An 18,833-nucleotide genomic window follows, 5' to 3' on the forward strand; every position below is an offset into this window, starting at 1 on the left:
GGAGTATGAAATGGTAGAACCTCTTTGGAAAACTGTTTGGCTTCTTATGAAGGTAAACACCCATCTACCAGATGACTCAGCATTTCCACTCCTAGGTATTTGCCCAAGAGAAAGAAAAACATAGTCTACAAAAACACTTGTACAAAAACACTCATACCAACTTTACTCATATTTGCCCCAAACTGGAAACAGCCCATATATCCATCAACAGGAGAATGGGTAAGTAAACTGTGGTATTTTCATGAAATGTGACACTATGAAGAAAGAGGAGGAGGAGAACAGGGAAGAGAAGGAAGAAGAAGAAAAACAGGAAAGAGAATGACAATAAAATATAAGGAATGACATGAAAAAAACTCAAAAACTATGTAATGAAGAAAAGAAGCTAGACACAAAGAGAATCGTATAGTATGCTTCCATTTATGTTAAATTTTATAAAAGGCAAAGCTACTCTGTGATGCTAAAAATAAAAATAGTCCTTGCCTCACGTTGTGCAGGGAAGAGCAAGAGCTGATAGAAAAAAACATACGCTTTTGCTGTCATGAAAATGTTAACAGATGGGTGATTTAGACAGGTATCTACATTTGGTAAAACATATCAAACAACACACATGATCTGTGCATTTCATTAAATATAAAGTAAAACTCAACTTTAAAAAAAGTCATAAAAATAGAAATTCACTTCCAAATGCTCATGAGCCAAAAAAGAAGCAATAAAAATTAGTTTAAATAAATATAGAAAACATTTTCAAACTATTTTATAATGAAAATAAGTAGAGGAATGTGGCTGAGGCAGCAACTGGAGAGAAAATTAATAGCCTTGAACATCCATATTAGAAACAGAAGTCTGGGTGCTGTGGCCCACGCCTGTAATCCCAGCACTCTGGAAGGCTAAGGCAGGAGGATCACTTGAGGCCAGAGTTCTAGACCAGCCTGGGTAACATAGGGAGATTCCATCTCTACAAAAAATAATAATAATTAGCTAGGCATTGTGGTACACACCTATAGTCCCAGCTACTTGGGAGGCTGAGGGAGGAGTTCAAGGTTACAGTGAGCTATGATTGTGCCACTGCCCTCCAGCCTGGGCAACAGAGCAAAGCTGTGTCAAAAAAAAAAAAAAAGTAAAAGGAAAAGAAGAAAAGCTAAAATAAATGAATTAAATGAATTCAGTGTTCAACTTAAGAAGTTTGGCCGGATGCAATGTCACTTATAGTCCCAGCTACTCAAGAGGCTGAAGCAGGAGGATCTGCTTAAGCTCAGGAATTTGAGGCTGCAGGGAGTTCTGATCGCATCTGTGAATAGTCACTACACTCCAGCCTGGGCAACATAGTGAGACACTTCTCTAAAAAAAATTTTAATTAATGTAAAAAAAAAGTTTAAAGAAGTGTACCAGAACACACACAAAGAAAGTAGAAAGGAAATAATAAAGGGTAGAAATCAGTGAAATGGAAAAAAGAAAGTTTAGAATGGAGAGGACCCGGAAAGCCAAAAGTTCCACACCCTCTTCTTCAGGTAACAACAACAAACCCTATGCAATATTGATCAAGAAAATGAAAAAAGTCATAAGTACAGAATATTAGCAATGGAAAAGGTGACATTAAAAGGAAATATTATGAAAATTTGACACCAATAATTTTGAAAACTTAGATGAAACAAACAAATTCATAGGAAAACATAACTCACCAAAACTGACTTTATAAGTAGAAAACCTGAATAGGTCTGAAACCATTCAAGAAATTGAATCAGTGGTTTAAATATTCCCACAAGGAAAGCACCAGGTCCACATAGAAAGACCTACAAGCAAATCCTACCAAAACACTCAAAGAAGTCAAAACTCCAATCCAACACAAACTCTTCCTGAGAACTGAAAAAATAGAACTCATCCTCTAACTTAATTTATGAGAACAGAAAATCCTGTTACCCAAAGCAGAAAAGAAAATACCTAAATAGATGCAGAAAGGGCATTTAGTAAATTAAGCATGCATTTACAGTTTTTGAAAAGTCTTATCAAACTAGGAATAAAAGGGAACTTTTAGATCTAATAAATAGTATGTACCCAAAATGCCCACATCTTTCAGAAAGCTGAAGCAGTGGAAGTATTCTATTTAAGAGAACCAGACATGACCTGCCCCCGTTATGATGCAGTGGAAAGTACACACCACCACCTATGAAGTTGACTTGTCAAAAAAAGAAAGAAAACAAAAGAAAATCACCCTAAGTGTAATCAAGCCTCTAGACCTATCTTCAGTTTAGAGGCAAGAGCTCCAAAAAAAGAAACATGTTAAACAACACCATTTTTATGACTGGGGAGGTGCTGCCCAGTCAAACCCAGTAAAATCCAGTTTCTCCAACAAATAAACACATGAGGTGGGGGGGAAATGTGTACAGAGGATGTTAAAGATTAAAAGACACTTAAAGTTAATCCTCAAATAAAAGTTTGTTGAAAAAACAGGACTTAAGAGATACATCAACCAAATGCAATGTGCGGACTGTGTTTGAATCTTAATTAAACAAAGCAACTTATAAATAAAAGCTTTTTTAAGAAAATCATAGAAATTTGAATGCAGGTTTTATTATTAGATTATGTTAAGAAATTATTGTTGCTGGGCGTGGTGGCTCATGCCTGTAACCCCAGCGCTTTGAGAGGCTGAGGTGGGAGGATTCCTTGACCCCAGGAGTTAGAGACTAGCCAGGGCAACGTAGGGAGGCCCCTTCTCTACAAAAAAGGAAAAAATTAGCCAGGTGTGGTGGCGCACAGCTGTAGTAGTCCCAGCTACTTAGGAGGCTGAAGTGGGAGGACCGTTTGAGCCTGGGAGGTCGAGGCTGCAGTGAGCTATAATTGTGCCGCTGCACTCCAGCCTCAGCAACAGAGTGAGACTCTGTCTCTTAAAAAAAAAAATACATACATACATATATATGTAAACTTTAAAGACAAAAAATAATAATACTACAAAGAAGTATTTTAGTAAGAAACAAGGAGGACACAAGGCTTCCCTGTTCACTATCATGGGGCCTCCTGGGGGGCCAGGCTGCTGGTTCAACCATCTACACCGCACCTCCCTGGCTTCTGCATGTACCATTTATTTCTCCCTTGTTCTTTATTGCTCTGGGCTTAAATCCTGTCCATCCTGCAAACCCAGCTCAGATGCTGCCTATAGCAGGTAGCTGTTGTGTTAGTTTACGAGTATCCACACACTCTTCTTAGGTAACAACACCCCTATTTTCTGTTTATCTTCAACTTTTATTTTAAGTTCAGGGTACATGTGCAGGATGTGCAGGTTTGTTATGTAGGTAAACGTGTGCCATGGTGGTTTGCTGAACAGATCGACCCATCACTAAGTATTAAGCCCAGCGTTCATCAGCTGTTCTTCCTGAGGCTCTCCCGCTCCCCACCCACCCCTCGACAGGCCCCATTGTGAACAACAATCCTATTTTATTTTGGATAAACACCTTTAATAACTTCATATGGTTCAAATGGGGCTGATCTCAGCAACCACTTTCCCCCCAGGGGTGGGCAGGTGACTCAGGTCTGTCCAATGATAATACCACCTTGATTGCAGGAACAGGCTTTTTACCCAGGTTGAACCAATTAGCCAAAGAGTGTCCACTCCCAGAATTTTGCTGGAAGTATTAGAAAAGAGGCACTTTCTCTTCTCTGGGTTGCTAATTTAGAAGACTGAAAGCCTGGAGTTGTTGTGGCCATTTGTCTGAATAGGAGAGAAGACCCTACCTCAGAAAGAAGCCACCATAAGAAAGTAGAGACACAGAGCCTGATGCCAATATTAGAGTTTCTGAATACAGCCACACTTCCCCTGCTCTAACCAGTCTCCTTCCTCAATCTTGCAGGATATTCATTAATAAAAGACCCTGGGTAGAGGGAATGATAAAAATAGAGAATAAGAAAGAGAGCTAGGAGAGAGACAGAGAGAATGAGAGTGAGAAAGACAGAGAAAGGCAGAGAGAAAAAGGGAGGAAGGAAGGCAGGAAGAGAATGCATTGTCTTTAGAATCAAGAACAAGACAAAAGTCTGCCTGCATTTACCACTTATTCAACACTGAACTGGAGGTCTTATAAATTTCAATAAAGAAACCTAAATAGTAAAAGCTACAGAGGGACTAACTCTCTGGTGTCTGGCCCAAGAGGGGCAGAGGATGCTTAACTTAGAAAAAAAAAAAAAGCAGGCCAGGCACGGTGGCCAATGCCTGTAATCCCAGCACTTTGGGAGGCCAAGGCAGGTGGATCTCCTGAGGTCAGGAGTTCGAGACCAGCCTGGCTAACATGGCGAAACCCGTTTCTACTAAAAATACAAAAATTAGCTGGGTGTGGTGGCAGGCACCTGTAATCCCAGCTGCTCAGGAGGCTGAGGTGGGAGAATTGCTTGAACCCGGGAGGCGGAGGTTGCAGTGAGCTGAGATCGCACCACTGCACTCTAGCCTGGGCGACAAGAGTGAAACTCCACCTCAAAAAAGAAAATGAAAAGCAAGGAAGAACTAGGAATCTGATGGCTTCTTTAGTAACCAAGAGGAAGAACATTCTGGACCAGAATAGTAGGAGCTGTTCCAAGAAACTTTCAACTATTCAAAAATATTTATTAAATGTCTCCTGCATTTTGAGTATTCTAATGAAAAATGATAAACAGAACAGGATTCTGTAACCAGTCTGTCCCTGTAATTAGTGGCCTGTGTATGGTTTGTACTCTACAATTATTTCCATCTTCAGGAGGGAATGATTTGTTGTATTCATGATAGATGGTCAGTGATGACTTATGATGGGGAAGGAGGGGGAAAGTGAATACAAAGCAACAGATAAATATAAAGAAAAAAAACTGGAAGTCCTTGATGGCAAAAAAAAAAAAAAAACCAGCCAGGTGCAGTGATTCACACCTGTAATCCCAGAACTTTGGGAGGCTGAGGTAGGAGGATCGCTTGAGTGCAGGAGTTCAAGACCAGCCTGGGCAACACAGTGAGATTCTGTCTCTACAAACAATAAAAAAGTTAGCTAGGCATGGTGGCACGTGCCTATAGTCCCAGCTACTCGGGAGGCTGAGGTGAGAGGATTGCTTGAGCCTGGGAGGTAGAGGTCAGGGGTAGGGAGAGAGCAAAGTTTCAGAGCTTCTGAAACTGGAGAGAAAACAGGAATGTACAAGATTCAATAGTGAATATGGCTATAGGGGCATTCAGGAAGGAATCCCTTAACCCAGCATTTTTCAGACTTGCTTAGGAAGGGAGCTCTTAGCTGCAACTTTAAACATCTAAAGTAGGTTAGGGAGGGCCACACGGGGCTTTTAGGGTTCTGACAATATTTTATTTCTTGACCTGGGTGAAGGTTACACAGGTATTGGCTTTATAATTATTTTTCAACTGTACATACATGCGTATGTTTTTGTTCTTTTTTAAAAGTATGATATATTTCACAGTGTTTTATAAGAAGGGGCTGGGGAGCTCTGTGTTTAAAGAGGCTCTCTGCAGCAGCCCCCAAGGCACCTCCTTAGAACCTGGAATTCCGTGGGAAACATCCTGAAAATGTTAGTGACCACAGCAAGTCAATCAGAACAGGCCCAAAAATCCAAAGCAGAGTCTGGGAGGAGTGTGTGTGTCCAGGCAGCCCAAAAGCATCCGAAGAAGTGAGATTTGATAAACCAGAACCGGAAGTGTCCACAGGAAATGGAGCCACTCTCTGGGTCCAGGGTCTAAGGACCCCCAGTTCCAACGGAAGGGCGGGCTTATGGAGACAGTGGGAATTACTTTTGTTTCCCAAGAACCTAGAATGCCGAGAGTGAAAGGGCTTTATGCCAGGCTGGGGGTGGAAGTTCACAAGGAAGAGGAACGAGGAAGGGAAACGGGAGCGGCTGATGAAAAGCATGATTATCCTGAGCCGGTTCCAAGCTAAGCCAGTGACCCAACGCGATGCTGGGAATGCACTGAGCGGTGACCCACTCATATCTCATAACCTCCCCACAGCACAGAGGGCAGATCTGGGTGGGAGGACAGGATTACCAAGGCCCTCTCTTTGAAAACACAAGTGCTGTTGTGTTTGGATGTGGGTGTGTGAGCATCGAGAAAACACCTAATTTTTCTAGAATCTGGGAACCGTGTGTTTGGGGATGGCCCAGCTGGGTCCTTGCAGGGCCCCAGGTCCTCACAGAACCTAGTGGGATGGGAGGCCCGGTGCTCTCTCAGCTATGCTTAGGCTGGGCCGGACCTAGCAGAGGATCCTGGGCCCATCCTAAAGACCAGTGTGGGCCAGAAAGGCGGTTTATGTATTTATCATGAGCACAACTTCCTTCTAGGCTGGGCACGGTGGCTCAAGCCGGTTATCTTAGCACTTTGGGAAGTTGACCCAGGAGGATTGCTTGAGGCCAGGAATTCAAGACCAGCCTGGACAACATAGCAAGACCTCATCTCTACCAAAATAAATAAATACAATAAAGATTTTTTAAAACGACTTACTTCTAGAGACCAAATATCTGTATCTGTTATTCAGAGAGGCTACCTTTTCCAGTATTAGAGTACCCAAGAGACTGATCAGAAGTCACTGTGTTACTTTGGAATTTCTAGCCCCTTCTGATCTTAACACTCTGGGATAAAATACAGGAATTACTCACCTCCATGCCTCACCGTGTTGTCACAAGAACTGAGACAAACAGCGTATATCTTGGTATCTCTGACAGTTTCCTCCCATCAGTCAGGGAGTCCACAGGCCAGCCCCACCTAGTCAGCACATGAGCAGCCAGCGCACATATAAAGAAGGGGGGCAAATATTCTCCACATCTCAAAACACTCGTGCCCTTGACTCTGCATCTTCACGTCTTCTCTCTCTCATTCTCTCCTTCTGTATCTCTCTGCCTCTCTGTCTCCCTCTTTCTCTCACACACATGACGTGATGTATGTTCAAGGATATTTATTGAAGCAGTCTGTAATAGCAAAAGATTGTAAATTAACCTAAATTTCCATTAACAGGAGGCTACCTAAATTATGATACATTTCTAAGATGGAAAATTATGTGACTGTTAAAAAGTAATAAGACAGCTCTTTATGTACTGATAAGGAATAATTTCAAAAATACATTTAAAAAGTTAAAAAGTTTTAAAAAGCAATGTGCAAAAGATCTATCATTTGTGTGAAAGTATAAATATATACAGTTAAAAAAATTTTTTTTTATAAGACAGGGTCTCGTTCTGTCACCCAGGCTGTAGTGCAGTGGCAAGATCATAGCTCACTGTAGCCTCAAATTCCTGGGCTCAAGGGATCCTCCCACCTCTGCCTGGCTATAGGCGCACACCACCATGCCTGGCTAATTTTTTAATTTTTTTTGGAGAGGAGGTCTCTGTATATTGCTCAGGCTAGTCTCAACCTTCCAGCATGAAGTGATCCTCCCTCCTTAGACTCCCAATGTGCTGGGATTACAGGCATAAGCCACCACGCCAGGCCATATGCATAGATGTTTTTAAATGCTGAGACTACCTTTGAAAAGATCCGTAAAAGCCTGGTAATAGCAGCTGCCTTTGGAAAAGGGAACTGAAGATCAGATATAGAAGGGAGAGCAACTTTTCCCTGTATACTCTTCTGCCCCTTTTGAATTTTGTGAAATTTAAGCAATCATTTATATTTTAAAATATAAAACAGTAAAGAAGGCAGGCTGCCTTTCCAAAGCAAGGAGTATTTACATTTAATCCAGTTTGGGGAAAGCCTAGGAATTCATCAGTCCTCATTAGAAAGCACAGCTTTCTAAGGATCATGTGTCTGGACCCCACCCCAACCCGTCTTACTTCCTTGGCCAGAGTGGCAGAATCTCAGAGAGATTCTTACTTTCTTTTACTTTCTTCTCTTTTTCAAACTGATTCCCTTCTTTTTGTGCTTGTCATGACATCATGTTCAATATACTTTCCTAACATGCTAACGTTTCCAGCCTGACTGCTTGTTTCATCCTGATTATAGTTCGCGTTGGCAGCCCCTGTGGAGCCAAGGGCAGGCTGGTTGCACCCAGTGAACCGCTGTCTCTTTTGGGAAGTCCCTCCGTCTGCTGCATTAATCCTACCTCTGTCAATTCCTGTAAATTTCAGTGCACAAATAGCCCTTTTGTCTTGTGAGGGTTCTGTTCTTCCTCCTGACTTCATCCTCGATCCCTTTTTCTCCTAGACCTTGGGCCCATTTCCTTGTGTGTCCTATGATTCCCTCTCTGCACTTCTTCATTACTCAAATCTCTGATCCTCTCAACTAAGTTCTCCCACCCTTATCATTCACCAGTGCCTGATCACAAAGCCTCCCAGATCACTCAGGTTTCAGGTAGGAGGTTATCATAAAAGACCCCTAAGATCCAGCAATTCCAATAAGACAATGCCACACCATGAGTCTACTTCCCTATGTATCTCCTGTCCATTCTGTAAACCAAAAATAAAGTTCCAAACCCCCAAACAAAGGAATAGACCCCTCCTCTCAGCCAAGGGCATTCCAAAATTAACCTGAAAAACCAGTTCAGCCATGATGGGAAGGGGGAGTTGGACATACCTCATTATACCCTCCTCCCTTTGGAATTCAAGCACAACCACCAGCATTAACATTGAAACAGAGATCTTAAAACTGATAGAACAGGCCATGTAAGGTGTCTCACACCTGTAATCCCAGCACTTTGGGTGGATCACCTGAGGTCGGGAGTTCGAGACCAGCCTGACCAACATGGAGAAACCCCCGTCTCTACTAAAAATACAAAATTAGCCAGGTGTGGTGGCACATGCCTGTAATCCCAGATACTCGGGAGGCTGAGGCAGGAGAATCGCTTGAACCTGGGAGGTGAAGGTTGTGGTGAGCTGAGATCACGTCATTGCACTCCAGCCTGGGCAACAGGAGTGAACCCTATCTCAAAAAAAAAAAAACAAAACAAAACTGATAGAACAGACTATTTGTAGGAATAAGATACATCATGTGACAGCAGGTCCTGAAAGAAATCAATGTATTTTACCCCAAATATGTATCTCTTATGAATTTTGAAATGGTCCTGCAAAGCTGTCTCTGGTGGGGAAAATCTACATTCTGTAGAGAATCTTCTTTCCTTTCCAGATCTTTCCCTGATCCAGGAGAGAATTAACTAAGTGTCTGGTATCTTTTTAAGCCTGATAAAAAAAAATTACAATCTATTCTCTCTGAAGCCTGCTGCCTGGAAGCTTCACCTACATAATAAGAATGTTGGCCTGCACAACCCCTTATCTTAACCCAGACACTCCTTTCTATTGATTCCAGGTCTTTAGATAATAACTTAACTCTTTCAATCAGAAAATCTTAATCTAGGCCAGGTATGGTGGCTCATGCCTGTAATCCCAGCACCTTGAGAGGCCGAGGCAGGTGCATCAGTTGAGGCCAGGAGATCGAGACCAACTCAGGCAACATGGCAAAACCCTGTCTCTACAAAAAAATACAAAAATTAGCCAGGTATGGTGGTGTGCACTTGTAGTCCCAGCAAGTTGGGAGGCTGAGGCAGAGAACCACTTGAACCCAGGAGGCAGAGGCTGTAGTGAGCCAACATCATGCCACTGCACTCCAGCCTGGGGAACAGAGAGAGACTCTGTCTCAAAAAAAAAAAAAAAGAAAAGAAAAGAAAAGAAAATCTTTATCCACCTATGACCTGAAACCCCTCCCCAACTTTAAGTTGTCCTGCCTTTCTGGATCAAACCAATGTACACCTTATATGTATTGATTAATGTCTTAAGTCCTCCTAAAATGTATGAAACCAAACTGTAGCCTGACAACATTGGGCACATGTTCTTAGGACCTCTTGAGACTGTGCCTCCGGCCATAGTCACTCATATTTGGCTCAGAATAAATATCTTCAAATATTTTACAGAGTTTAAAATTCCAACTTCATAAGTCAGGGAACTACATACCTTTTGATCACATTTCTTAACTGACTCTTTCTGGGGAGAGACTATTATAGAGTGGAAAGAGTTCTGATTTGAGCTGGAGAGATGTTGGTTTTGTAAAAAATATATATAAAATTCTAAAGCTCCCCCAACTATCTGAAAGGATCACTCCTCTCAGCCAAGGGCATTCCAGAATTACATAAAAATCTTGGTCAGGCCATGATGGAAGTGGGGGTTGGACATGCCTCATTATACCCCTCAGCATTAACATCAACACAGATCTTAAGTCTAATAAGAAACATTTACGGTCCATTCTGTCTAAAGCCTGCTACCTGGAGGCTTGATCTGCATGATAAAAACTAGGTCTCCACAACCCCTTCTTGTAATCCAGATATTCCTTTCTACTGATAATAACTCTTTCAACCAATTGCCAATCAGAAAGTGTTCAAATCTACCTATGACCTGGAAGCCCCTCCTTCAAGTTGTTCTACCCTTCCAGATAGAACCAATGTACGTCTTACAGGTATTGTTTGATGAATTATGTCTCCATAAAATGTGTAAAAGCCAGCTGTATCCAACCACTTTGGGCACAAGTCATCAGGACCTCCTGAGGCTATGTCACAGGTGCATTCTTAACCTTGACAAAATAAACTTTCTAAATTAACTGAGACCTGTCTCAGATATTTTGGGTTCACAATTTGAATCCTTGCTCTGTTGCTTACCAGCTGTGTGGTCTTGGACATGTTGCCTTTGCCTCATTAAGCCTCTGTTTTCTTTCTGAAAAATGAAAGTAAGAATCCTTACTTCATAGGGGAATAATGAGGATTAAATCAGATTTCTACATAAAGAGTATATTTTATGCCTGGACTCAGAGTCACTGCTTAGCAAAGGTAGTTCTCTCCCACTGAATATCCTCCAGCCTTATTCTTCCAACTTCATTCTACGGAAAATATGCCACATACCCTCTTACCAGCATATGCAGGAACACCCGCCATGTGCTCATGTATATACAAACTGATCTACACAGAGATATAGAGATACATATTCATGTGGCCCAAGAAACAAGAAATTTAAAAAATAATAATTTTTAAAATACAGTAATGACATATTTTATCCTATTTTAATATCCTAGGAAAGAAAGTAAGGTGAGGAAAACCATGTGTTGAAGAAGAAAGGAATGAGCAGGGAGTTGAGGAAATGGACAGTTAAGCAGAATTAGGGGAGTGTATGGGAGTAAGAAGTACTCTGATCAGCAAGGAGCTTACCTCCATGATAATTTGGTATGTACAGGTGGTTTATGACCTAATTTGTGAACTTGGCCCATCCAGGATAGCAGAGGACAGGGAGGAGGAATGAAAGTTGACCACAGAAAGACAGAGATTTGTGCCTATAGGTGGCCTACTAGGAGATGACCCCTTGCTGAGCTGGGGAGTCAAGAATTCAGAGTTTGGGGCAGCTGAAGTAACTGGAATCTGAAGGGCAAGGCATTGTGAAGAAGAGAGAGATGTGCAGGGAAGGGGCCCAACAGTTGTAGGTTTGGGTCACACATGGGGTCTTAGATGAGAGTTTGGATGTACATGCACAAGGTAAGATCGTGTAGGATTACCAGAGAGGCCGATAAGGAGTTATGAATTGAACCAAATATAAGAGATAAAGAAGCCCTGGGGATATTGGAGATCCAGACCAGCCAGAATGGAGAGATGCCATTAACACCTTGTTAATATCTCAGGCATCAGACAGAAGCTGTGCTTTAGGAGTAAGGACTACACCCTGGAGTATAGCCTATTATAGATCCACCCTAAAAAGAAACTAACTAACTAAAACCAAGCCCTGAAATAAATCTGAGTTTGGAGATTGAGTGCTATGAAGTTAGAGGGTCTGGGTTTTTCACAGATTTGCCATAACAAAGCATAAAATACAGTCAAGACAAGTTCAAGGGGATCAGCTAGTGACTGAAGTGTATGCTGGACCAAAAATTAATGTTCTTCACGGGTAAATAACAGACTCCATAGTTTCTAAAGCATGTCATTGACACACTTAGAGAACTGACACACAATAGCAAATAAAAAATTACTAACTATAGGAAAAATAAACCAGAAAAATGTGACCCATTGTCAAGAAAAATTTAGGCAATAGAAACTAATCCAGAGGTAACTTAAATATTAGCAGACAAACACTAAAATATGATAATATGTTCAAAGAACTAAAGGAAAATATGGTCATAATGAGTGACAAAATAGGGAATCTCAGCAGAGAATTGGGAGTTATAAAAAAGAACAAATGGAAATTCTAAAATTGAAAATTACAATAAATAAATTAAAATGTTTATTGAATGAATTTAATGGCACATTGGAAATGAAAAAAGTCATAAACTTAAAGACAAATCAAGAGAATATATCCACACTAAAGAATAAAGAAAAAATACAGTAGAAAAATAAACAGAACTTCATGGGCATATGGGAAAATATCGAATGTTCTAACACACATGAAATTGGACACTCAAAAAAAAACTTTGAGGATAAATACAAACAAAAATCGCACTTATGCACCTACTACTCAAACTGCTCAAAACCAGGAATAAAGATTTTTTTTATTTTAATTTTTTTTTTTTGAGACAAGATTTTGCCCAGGCTGGAGTGTAGTGGCATGATCACAGCTCACTGTGGCCTTGAACTCCTGGGCTCAAGCAATCCTCCTGCCCCAGCCTCCCAAGTAGCTGGGACTAAAGGCACATGCCACCATGCCTGGCTAATTTTAAATATTTTTGTAGAGACAAGGTTTTGCTGTGTTTCTGAGGCTGGTCTCGAGCTCCTGGCCTCAAGCAATCCTCCCACCTTGGCCTTCCAAAATGCTGGGATTACAAGCATGAGCCATCATGCCTGGCCAAGAGAAAATATTTAAAACAGCTAGAAATAAAAGCACATACAGAGGAACACTGTTATTAAAAAACACTGAATCTCATCAGAAATAGTAGAGATCAGAAACAATGAAATGAAATCTTTGAATCAGTATTTTTTGTTTTGTTTTGTTTTGCTTTTAAATTTTTTTGGAGACAGAGTCTCACTCTGTCACCCAGGCTGGAGTGCAGTGACAAGGCTCACTGCAGCCTCAAACTTCTGAGCTCGGGCAATCCTCTTGCCTCTGCCTCCTAAGTAGCTAGGACTACAGGTGCCTACCAACACACCTGGCTAATTTTTTTTTTTTTTTTTTTGTAGAGACAGAGTCTCACTCTTGCCCAGGCTGGTCTCAAACTGCTGGTCTCAAACTATTGTCCTCAAGTGATCCTCCTGCCTCAGCCTCCCAAGGTGCTGAGATTATAGGCCCTTTTAGATTACAGGTGAACCACTGAGCCTGGCCAGTTTGTTTTTGTTTTACATATTTTATGATTCTATTTATATGAATTGTCCAGAAGAGGAAATCTAGAAAGACAGAAAGTAGATTAGTCATTGCCAGGGGCAGTGATGGGAATGGAGAATGACTATCATTGGGCATGAGGTTTCTTTTTGAGGTGATGAAAATGTTCTAAAATGATATCATGGTAATGGTTGCACAGTTGTATAAATGAACTAAAAATCATGGAATTATACACTTAAAATGGGTGAATTTTATGGTATGTAAGTTGTATCCTGAAAAACTTGATTTAAAAAAAGAAAAAAGAAAGAACAACCCTGAGATAGCCATCAGAGGATTTATTCATAGTAGACACTCAGTGTCTGTAAAAGGCATCCTTTCTTCCAGTGTGTCCTAAGGCAGTTCACTTCCCAGAGCAAAGGGAAGATGGTTGATGGGGCCTCAGCAGACGCAGCCTGCAGCTGCTTAGTGAGAGCATGCATGATGACATCGTTCTCCAATTTATAGCCCATGTCATCTAAATTCTCCTTATCAAGCATCATTGAGGCCTCTGAGCAGGCATCCCACGCCTGCATTTCCCGAAATGCCCTGTAACTCATGTTGCAGATGTGGCCTGAGGCATCAACACTACTGAGAAGCCTGCAGACTTAGGGGAAATGGAGCTGAACAATTGTTGTTTTTGCTTCTCTAGTACTTCATTTGGACCCAATTCTAGCAACAGGACTTTCTTGTCATGAAAGTAAATATCATATTCCACTGTGCCCTACTCAGAGCCCCACCAGACCTGCCTTGGGCAGTGCTTCCAGAAAGAACCCTCCCGATATGGTTTGGCTGTGTCCCCACCCAAATCTCATCTTGAAATATAGATCCCGTAATTCCTATGTGTTGTGGGAGGGATCCAGTGGGAGATACTTGAATCATGGGTGTGGTTTCCTCATACTGTTCTCCTGGTAGTGAATAAGTCTCACAAGATCTGATGGTTTTATAAGGGGAAACTCCTTTCACTTGGTTCTCACTCTCTCTTTGCCTGCCATCATCCATGTAAGACGTGCCTTTGCTACTCGTTTGCCTTCCACCATGATTGTGAGGCCTCCCCAGCCATACAGACCTATGAGTCCATTAAACCTCTTTCCTTTGTAAATTACCCGTCTTGGATATGTCTCTATTAGCAGTGTGAGAACAGACTAATACACTTTCAATCCCACGTCACCTCTGCTATATCCTCAGAACCAGAAATCTGAAATATTTGATATTTTAAAAAGAAAATACTGTTAACAACAAAATTTTATATCCAGTGGAAATAGCCTTCAGAAATGAGAGGAAAACAAAGACATTTTCAGATCAATGAAAGCTCACAGAATTCATAGCCAGTATATCTGTACTATAAAAATTGCTAAAGGGTTTTCTTTATATTAACAGGAAACAGAAACTTGGATCTGCAAGAAGGAGTGGAGAGTAGCAGAAATGGTAAATTAGAATGTAAATATTAAAATGCATGGATTTTTTTTCTCTGAATTCTCTTGAGAGACAACTGACTATTGTAAGGGAATATTATTTTAAGACTATTTTAAGATAAGACTGGAGATTGGATTTATAATGTGTCAAGTTGATATGACAACAAGAGCACCAGGGATAGCTAATTGCAAATTTAATGGTGGAAGTCTAAATGTTTTCCCTTATAAACCAGAAATAAGGCAAGGATCTCATCTCCCAACACTTTTATTCTATTTGACTAGAGGTCCTCCCCAACGAAATAAGACAAACAAAGAAATACATATTGGAAGGAAAAATATAAAGCGGTATTTATTCACAGACAGCATAGTTGTTTGTATAGAAAATCCTAGGGAATTTACAAGAAAATGGCAATTATTAAAAAGTGATTTACCAATATCATAATATAGAAGGCCAATATACAAAAACCCATTGCATCTCTATATACTAGGAGCAAAAAATTAGAAAATTAAAATTAAGTAATCATTTAGCAATAGCATAAAAATATGAAATATATAGGAATGAATTTAGTAAAGGATGGGCATGATCTTTATAGTAAAAACTACAGAATATTGCTGAAATTTTTAAATATCTTTATAAATGGAGATATATATATATATAGTGGTATCTATCTATCTGTCTATCTATATATATATCTCATGTTCATGTATAAGAAAACTCACATTAATAAGACTTTCATGACTGGGCACAGTGGCTCACGCCTGTAATCTCAGCACTTTGGGAGGCCGAGGCAGGTGGATCATGAGGTCAGGAGATCGAGACCATCCTGGCTAACATGGTGAAACCCTGTCTCTACTAAAAATACAAAAAATTAGCCGGGCATGGTGGCGGGCGCCTGTAGTCCCAGCTACTTGGGAGGCTGAAGCAGAAGAATAGTGTGAACCCAGGAGGCAGAGCTTGCAGTGAGCCGAGATTGCGCCACTGCACTCCAGCCTGGGTGACAGAGCGAGACTCCATCTCAAATAAAAATTAAAAAAAAAAAAGACGTTCATTTCCCTATATTCTTTTACATATCCTACACACTTCCAATCAAAATCCCAGCAGCCTTCTTTTTCTTTCTTTCTTTTTTTTAAATGACAAAGTCTTGCTCTGTCACCCAGGCTGGAGTGCAGTGGCATGATCATAGCCCACTGCAGCCTTGACCTCCTGGGCTCAAGTGACCCTCCCACCTCAGCTTCATGAGTTGTTGGGATTACAGGCGTAAGCCACTGTGCCAGGCCTCAGCAGCCTTCTTTTTAAAGAAACTGACAAAACTGATTCTTAAAATGTATATAAAAGTGCAAAGGATCTAGAAAATCCACAGAATTTTGAAGAAGAGTTCAGTTGGAGGGCCTATACTACATGATATCCAGACGTTCTCTAGGTCTGTCATGGAGGCTCACACCTGCAATCCCAGCACTTTGGGAGGCTCAGGCAGGAGGATCACTTGATCCCAAAAGTTCCAGACCAGCCTAGACAATATAGTGAGACCCCAACTCTACAAAAAATAAAAATTTAAAATTTCAGAAAGAAAAAAAAAGACTTACTCTAAAGCAGCAGTAATTAAGACAATGAGATAATGGTGTAAGGACAGACATATAGATCAATTGAACCACATTGAGATCCAGAAATAGATTTACACATATATATCAATTGATTTTCCCCAAAGACACCAATGATTTCAAAGTCTTTTCAACAAATGATTTTTATATGCAAAAAAACAAACTTGATATTACCTCATATAATACACAAAAATTCATCTGATAAGGACCACAAACCTAAATGTAAAAACTAAATCTATAAAACTTCTTAAAAAATACATAAGATAATTTTTGTGACTTTAAGAAATATGGTCATGAAAGTCACAAACCATAAGAGAAAAATTTTGATAAATTGGATTATATCAAAATTAAAACCCTCTATTCTTCAAAATATCCCTTTAAGAAAATGAAAAGAAAAAAATCCCAGAATAAGAGAAAATATTTGCAATACATATATGAGACAAAGGACTTGCTTTCAGGATACATAAAGAACTCATACATCTCAATAAGAAAAAGACATGCAGCTCAAATTAAAAATGGATGAAAGTCCCAGCACTTTGGGAGGCCGAGATGGGCAAATCACTGGAGGGCAGGAGTTCAACAACAGCCTGGCCAACATGGTGAAACCCTGTCTCTACTAAAAATACAAAAATTAGCTGGGCATGGTGGTGGGCTCCTGTAGTCCCAGCTACTTGGAAGAGTGAGGCAGGAAAATCACTTGAACCCAGGAGGTGGAAGTTTCAGTGAGCTGAGATCACACCACTGCACTCCAGCCTAAGCAACAGAGCAAAACTCTACCTCAAAAAAAAAAAAAAAAAAGATGAAAGACATGAACAGACATTTTGCAAGAAAAGTATATGAATGACCATGTAAGCACATGAAAAAGTGTTCCAGCTTCATTGGGAAATGCAAATGAAACCACTCTGAGATACCACTAGAATGGCTAAAATTTCAAAAACCAACAATACCAAATGTTGTGAGGATGTGGAGCAACGAGAACTCTCATGCATTAATGGTGAAATTGTGAAGTGGTACAACCCTTTTGGAAAAGTTAGGTGATTTCCTATAAATCTGAACACATACTTAACCTATGATCCAGCAATTTCACTTCTGGGTTTTTACCCAAGAGAAATGAAAATGTTTTTCTATACCCAAATTTGTACATACTATTCACAACAGCATTGTCCATAATAGCAAAAAACTGGAAACAAGTCAAATGTTCATCAATAGGCAAATGCATGGAAAAATTATGATAAATCCATACTCACCAGTAAAAAAAAAAAAAACTAGTGATATGCAAACCAACTTGGATAAATCTCAAAAGCACGTTGAGTAGAGGAAGTCACTCAAAAGAGTACAGACTGTATTATTCCATTGAGATGATGTTCTAGAACAATTAAAATGAATCTATAGTTACAGAAATCAGGTAAGTGGTTACCTGGGATGGGATGGTTAGGATGGGATTAACTACAAAAGAGAAATAGGGAAGTTTCTGGGGTGCTATAAATATTTTGATTGATGTAACAGTTACTGAGTATATATATTTGTCAAAATTCATCAAAGTCTACATTGAAGTGTATGCATTGTATTATATGTAAATTATGCCTCAGTACAGTAGATTTTTTTAAAATGTTCTCGTAGCTCCCCATTGAACACAGGTGTCATCATGGCAAGACATTTCCTAGCTGAGAGATGCTTTTTCATTCTTTCATTCAAAAAGTAGCTTTTTCTTTCCTTCCTTCCTTCCTCTCTTTCTTTCTCTTTCTCTCTTTCTTTCTTTTCTTTCTTTCTCTTTTTTTTAGTGGCAAGGTCTTGCTTTGTCACCCAGGCTGGAGTGCAGTGGTGTGATCATAGCCAATAGAGGGTGCACAGTCACGGTTGCTCAGGTGAGGCAGGGAACCGAGCTCACCTGAGCTCCCGTGCCTGTGCACCCTCTATTATACCACTCGTATGTCTACCATTGTTTGGAGATCATGAGCTGCTTGATGACTGATGCTAGGGTGACCAACGAACCAAGTATGCCCCAAATCAAAGGGTTTCCTGGGCTTCCTGAGCTAAGGGATGTTCAGTGCTAAAACTGGGAGGCCCAGGCAAATGGGGAAAATGGGTCACCTTATCTGAGACCTTGTGCTACTCATCTCTGAAAGCATTCCCAGGCTTAGCCCCCTATCAGGTGGGTGATGTATGCTCAGTAAATGTTTCCTGAAAGGCTAGAATATGTGTGAGTAGGACACTTGAAATTCTCCTTTGGTTTCCCATGCAAACTGAGTCCTACAGTGAGAAAGCCAAGCGTAGTGGCAGATCCTGCCCCAGACACCAGGCTCGCTTGGGTCCTGCCTAGGGCGCCAGCCTCTCTCCCATGTCATTGGTGTTCCGGAAGGCAGATAAACAACTGACTTCAAGTCCTATTTAAGTTTTATGGAGTAGCCAAGGTCTTCCAGGGCTCCATCCCCAGGAAGCCCCCTCCCTGCAGCCTGGCTGGCTTTTCTTCTTCTTCTGGTGAAGTCATCCGACCCCAAGGGGCCCACAGTTTCCTTTCTCTCCACACCTCCCAAACCCGCTGCCCAGTCCTGGCGCTGCCTGGGGTTACTGCTGACCTTT

At 40.7% G+C, this 18,833-nt stretch overlaps 1 protein-coding gene and 1 long non-coding RNA gene across 3 annotated transcripts in view; one reads left to right on the plus strand and one right to left on the minus strand.

The window, feature by feature from the left end:
• Positions 1-18,833, plus strand: part of SCARA3 (scavenger receptor class A member 3) — a 78,191-nt gene that overhangs the window by 49,405 nt on the left and 9,953 nt on the right. For both annotated transcript variants that reach the window (XR_001720108.3, XM_016959268.3), the window contains one exon: positions 14,620-14,667. Coding sequence is in view for 1 of the 2 variants with exons in the window: in XM_016959268.3 (XP_016814757.3) it covers positions 14,620-14,667 (48 nt within the window). In the remaining variant the exon portion in view is untranslated. The remainder of the gene's footprint in view (positions 1-14,619; positions 14,668-18,833) is intronic.
• On the minus strand, positions 6,601-10,799 carry LOC107976271 (uncharacterized). The gene is made up of 2 exons (XR_001720109.3): positions 10,572-10,799; positions 6,601-6,909 (listed from the first exon to the last, which is right to left on the minus strand). It is a non-coding gene; the product is annotated as an uncharacterized LOC107976271 (long non-coding RNA).

This window comes from Pan troglodytes, chromosome 7 (genome assembly GCF_028858775.2).
Source record: "Pan troglodytes isolate AG18354 chromosome 7, NHGRI_mPanTro3-v2.0_pri, whole genome shotgun sequence".
Taxonomy (NCBI): domain Eukaryota; kingdom Metazoa; phylum Chordata; class Mammalia; order Primates; family Hominidae; genus Pan; species Pan troglodytes.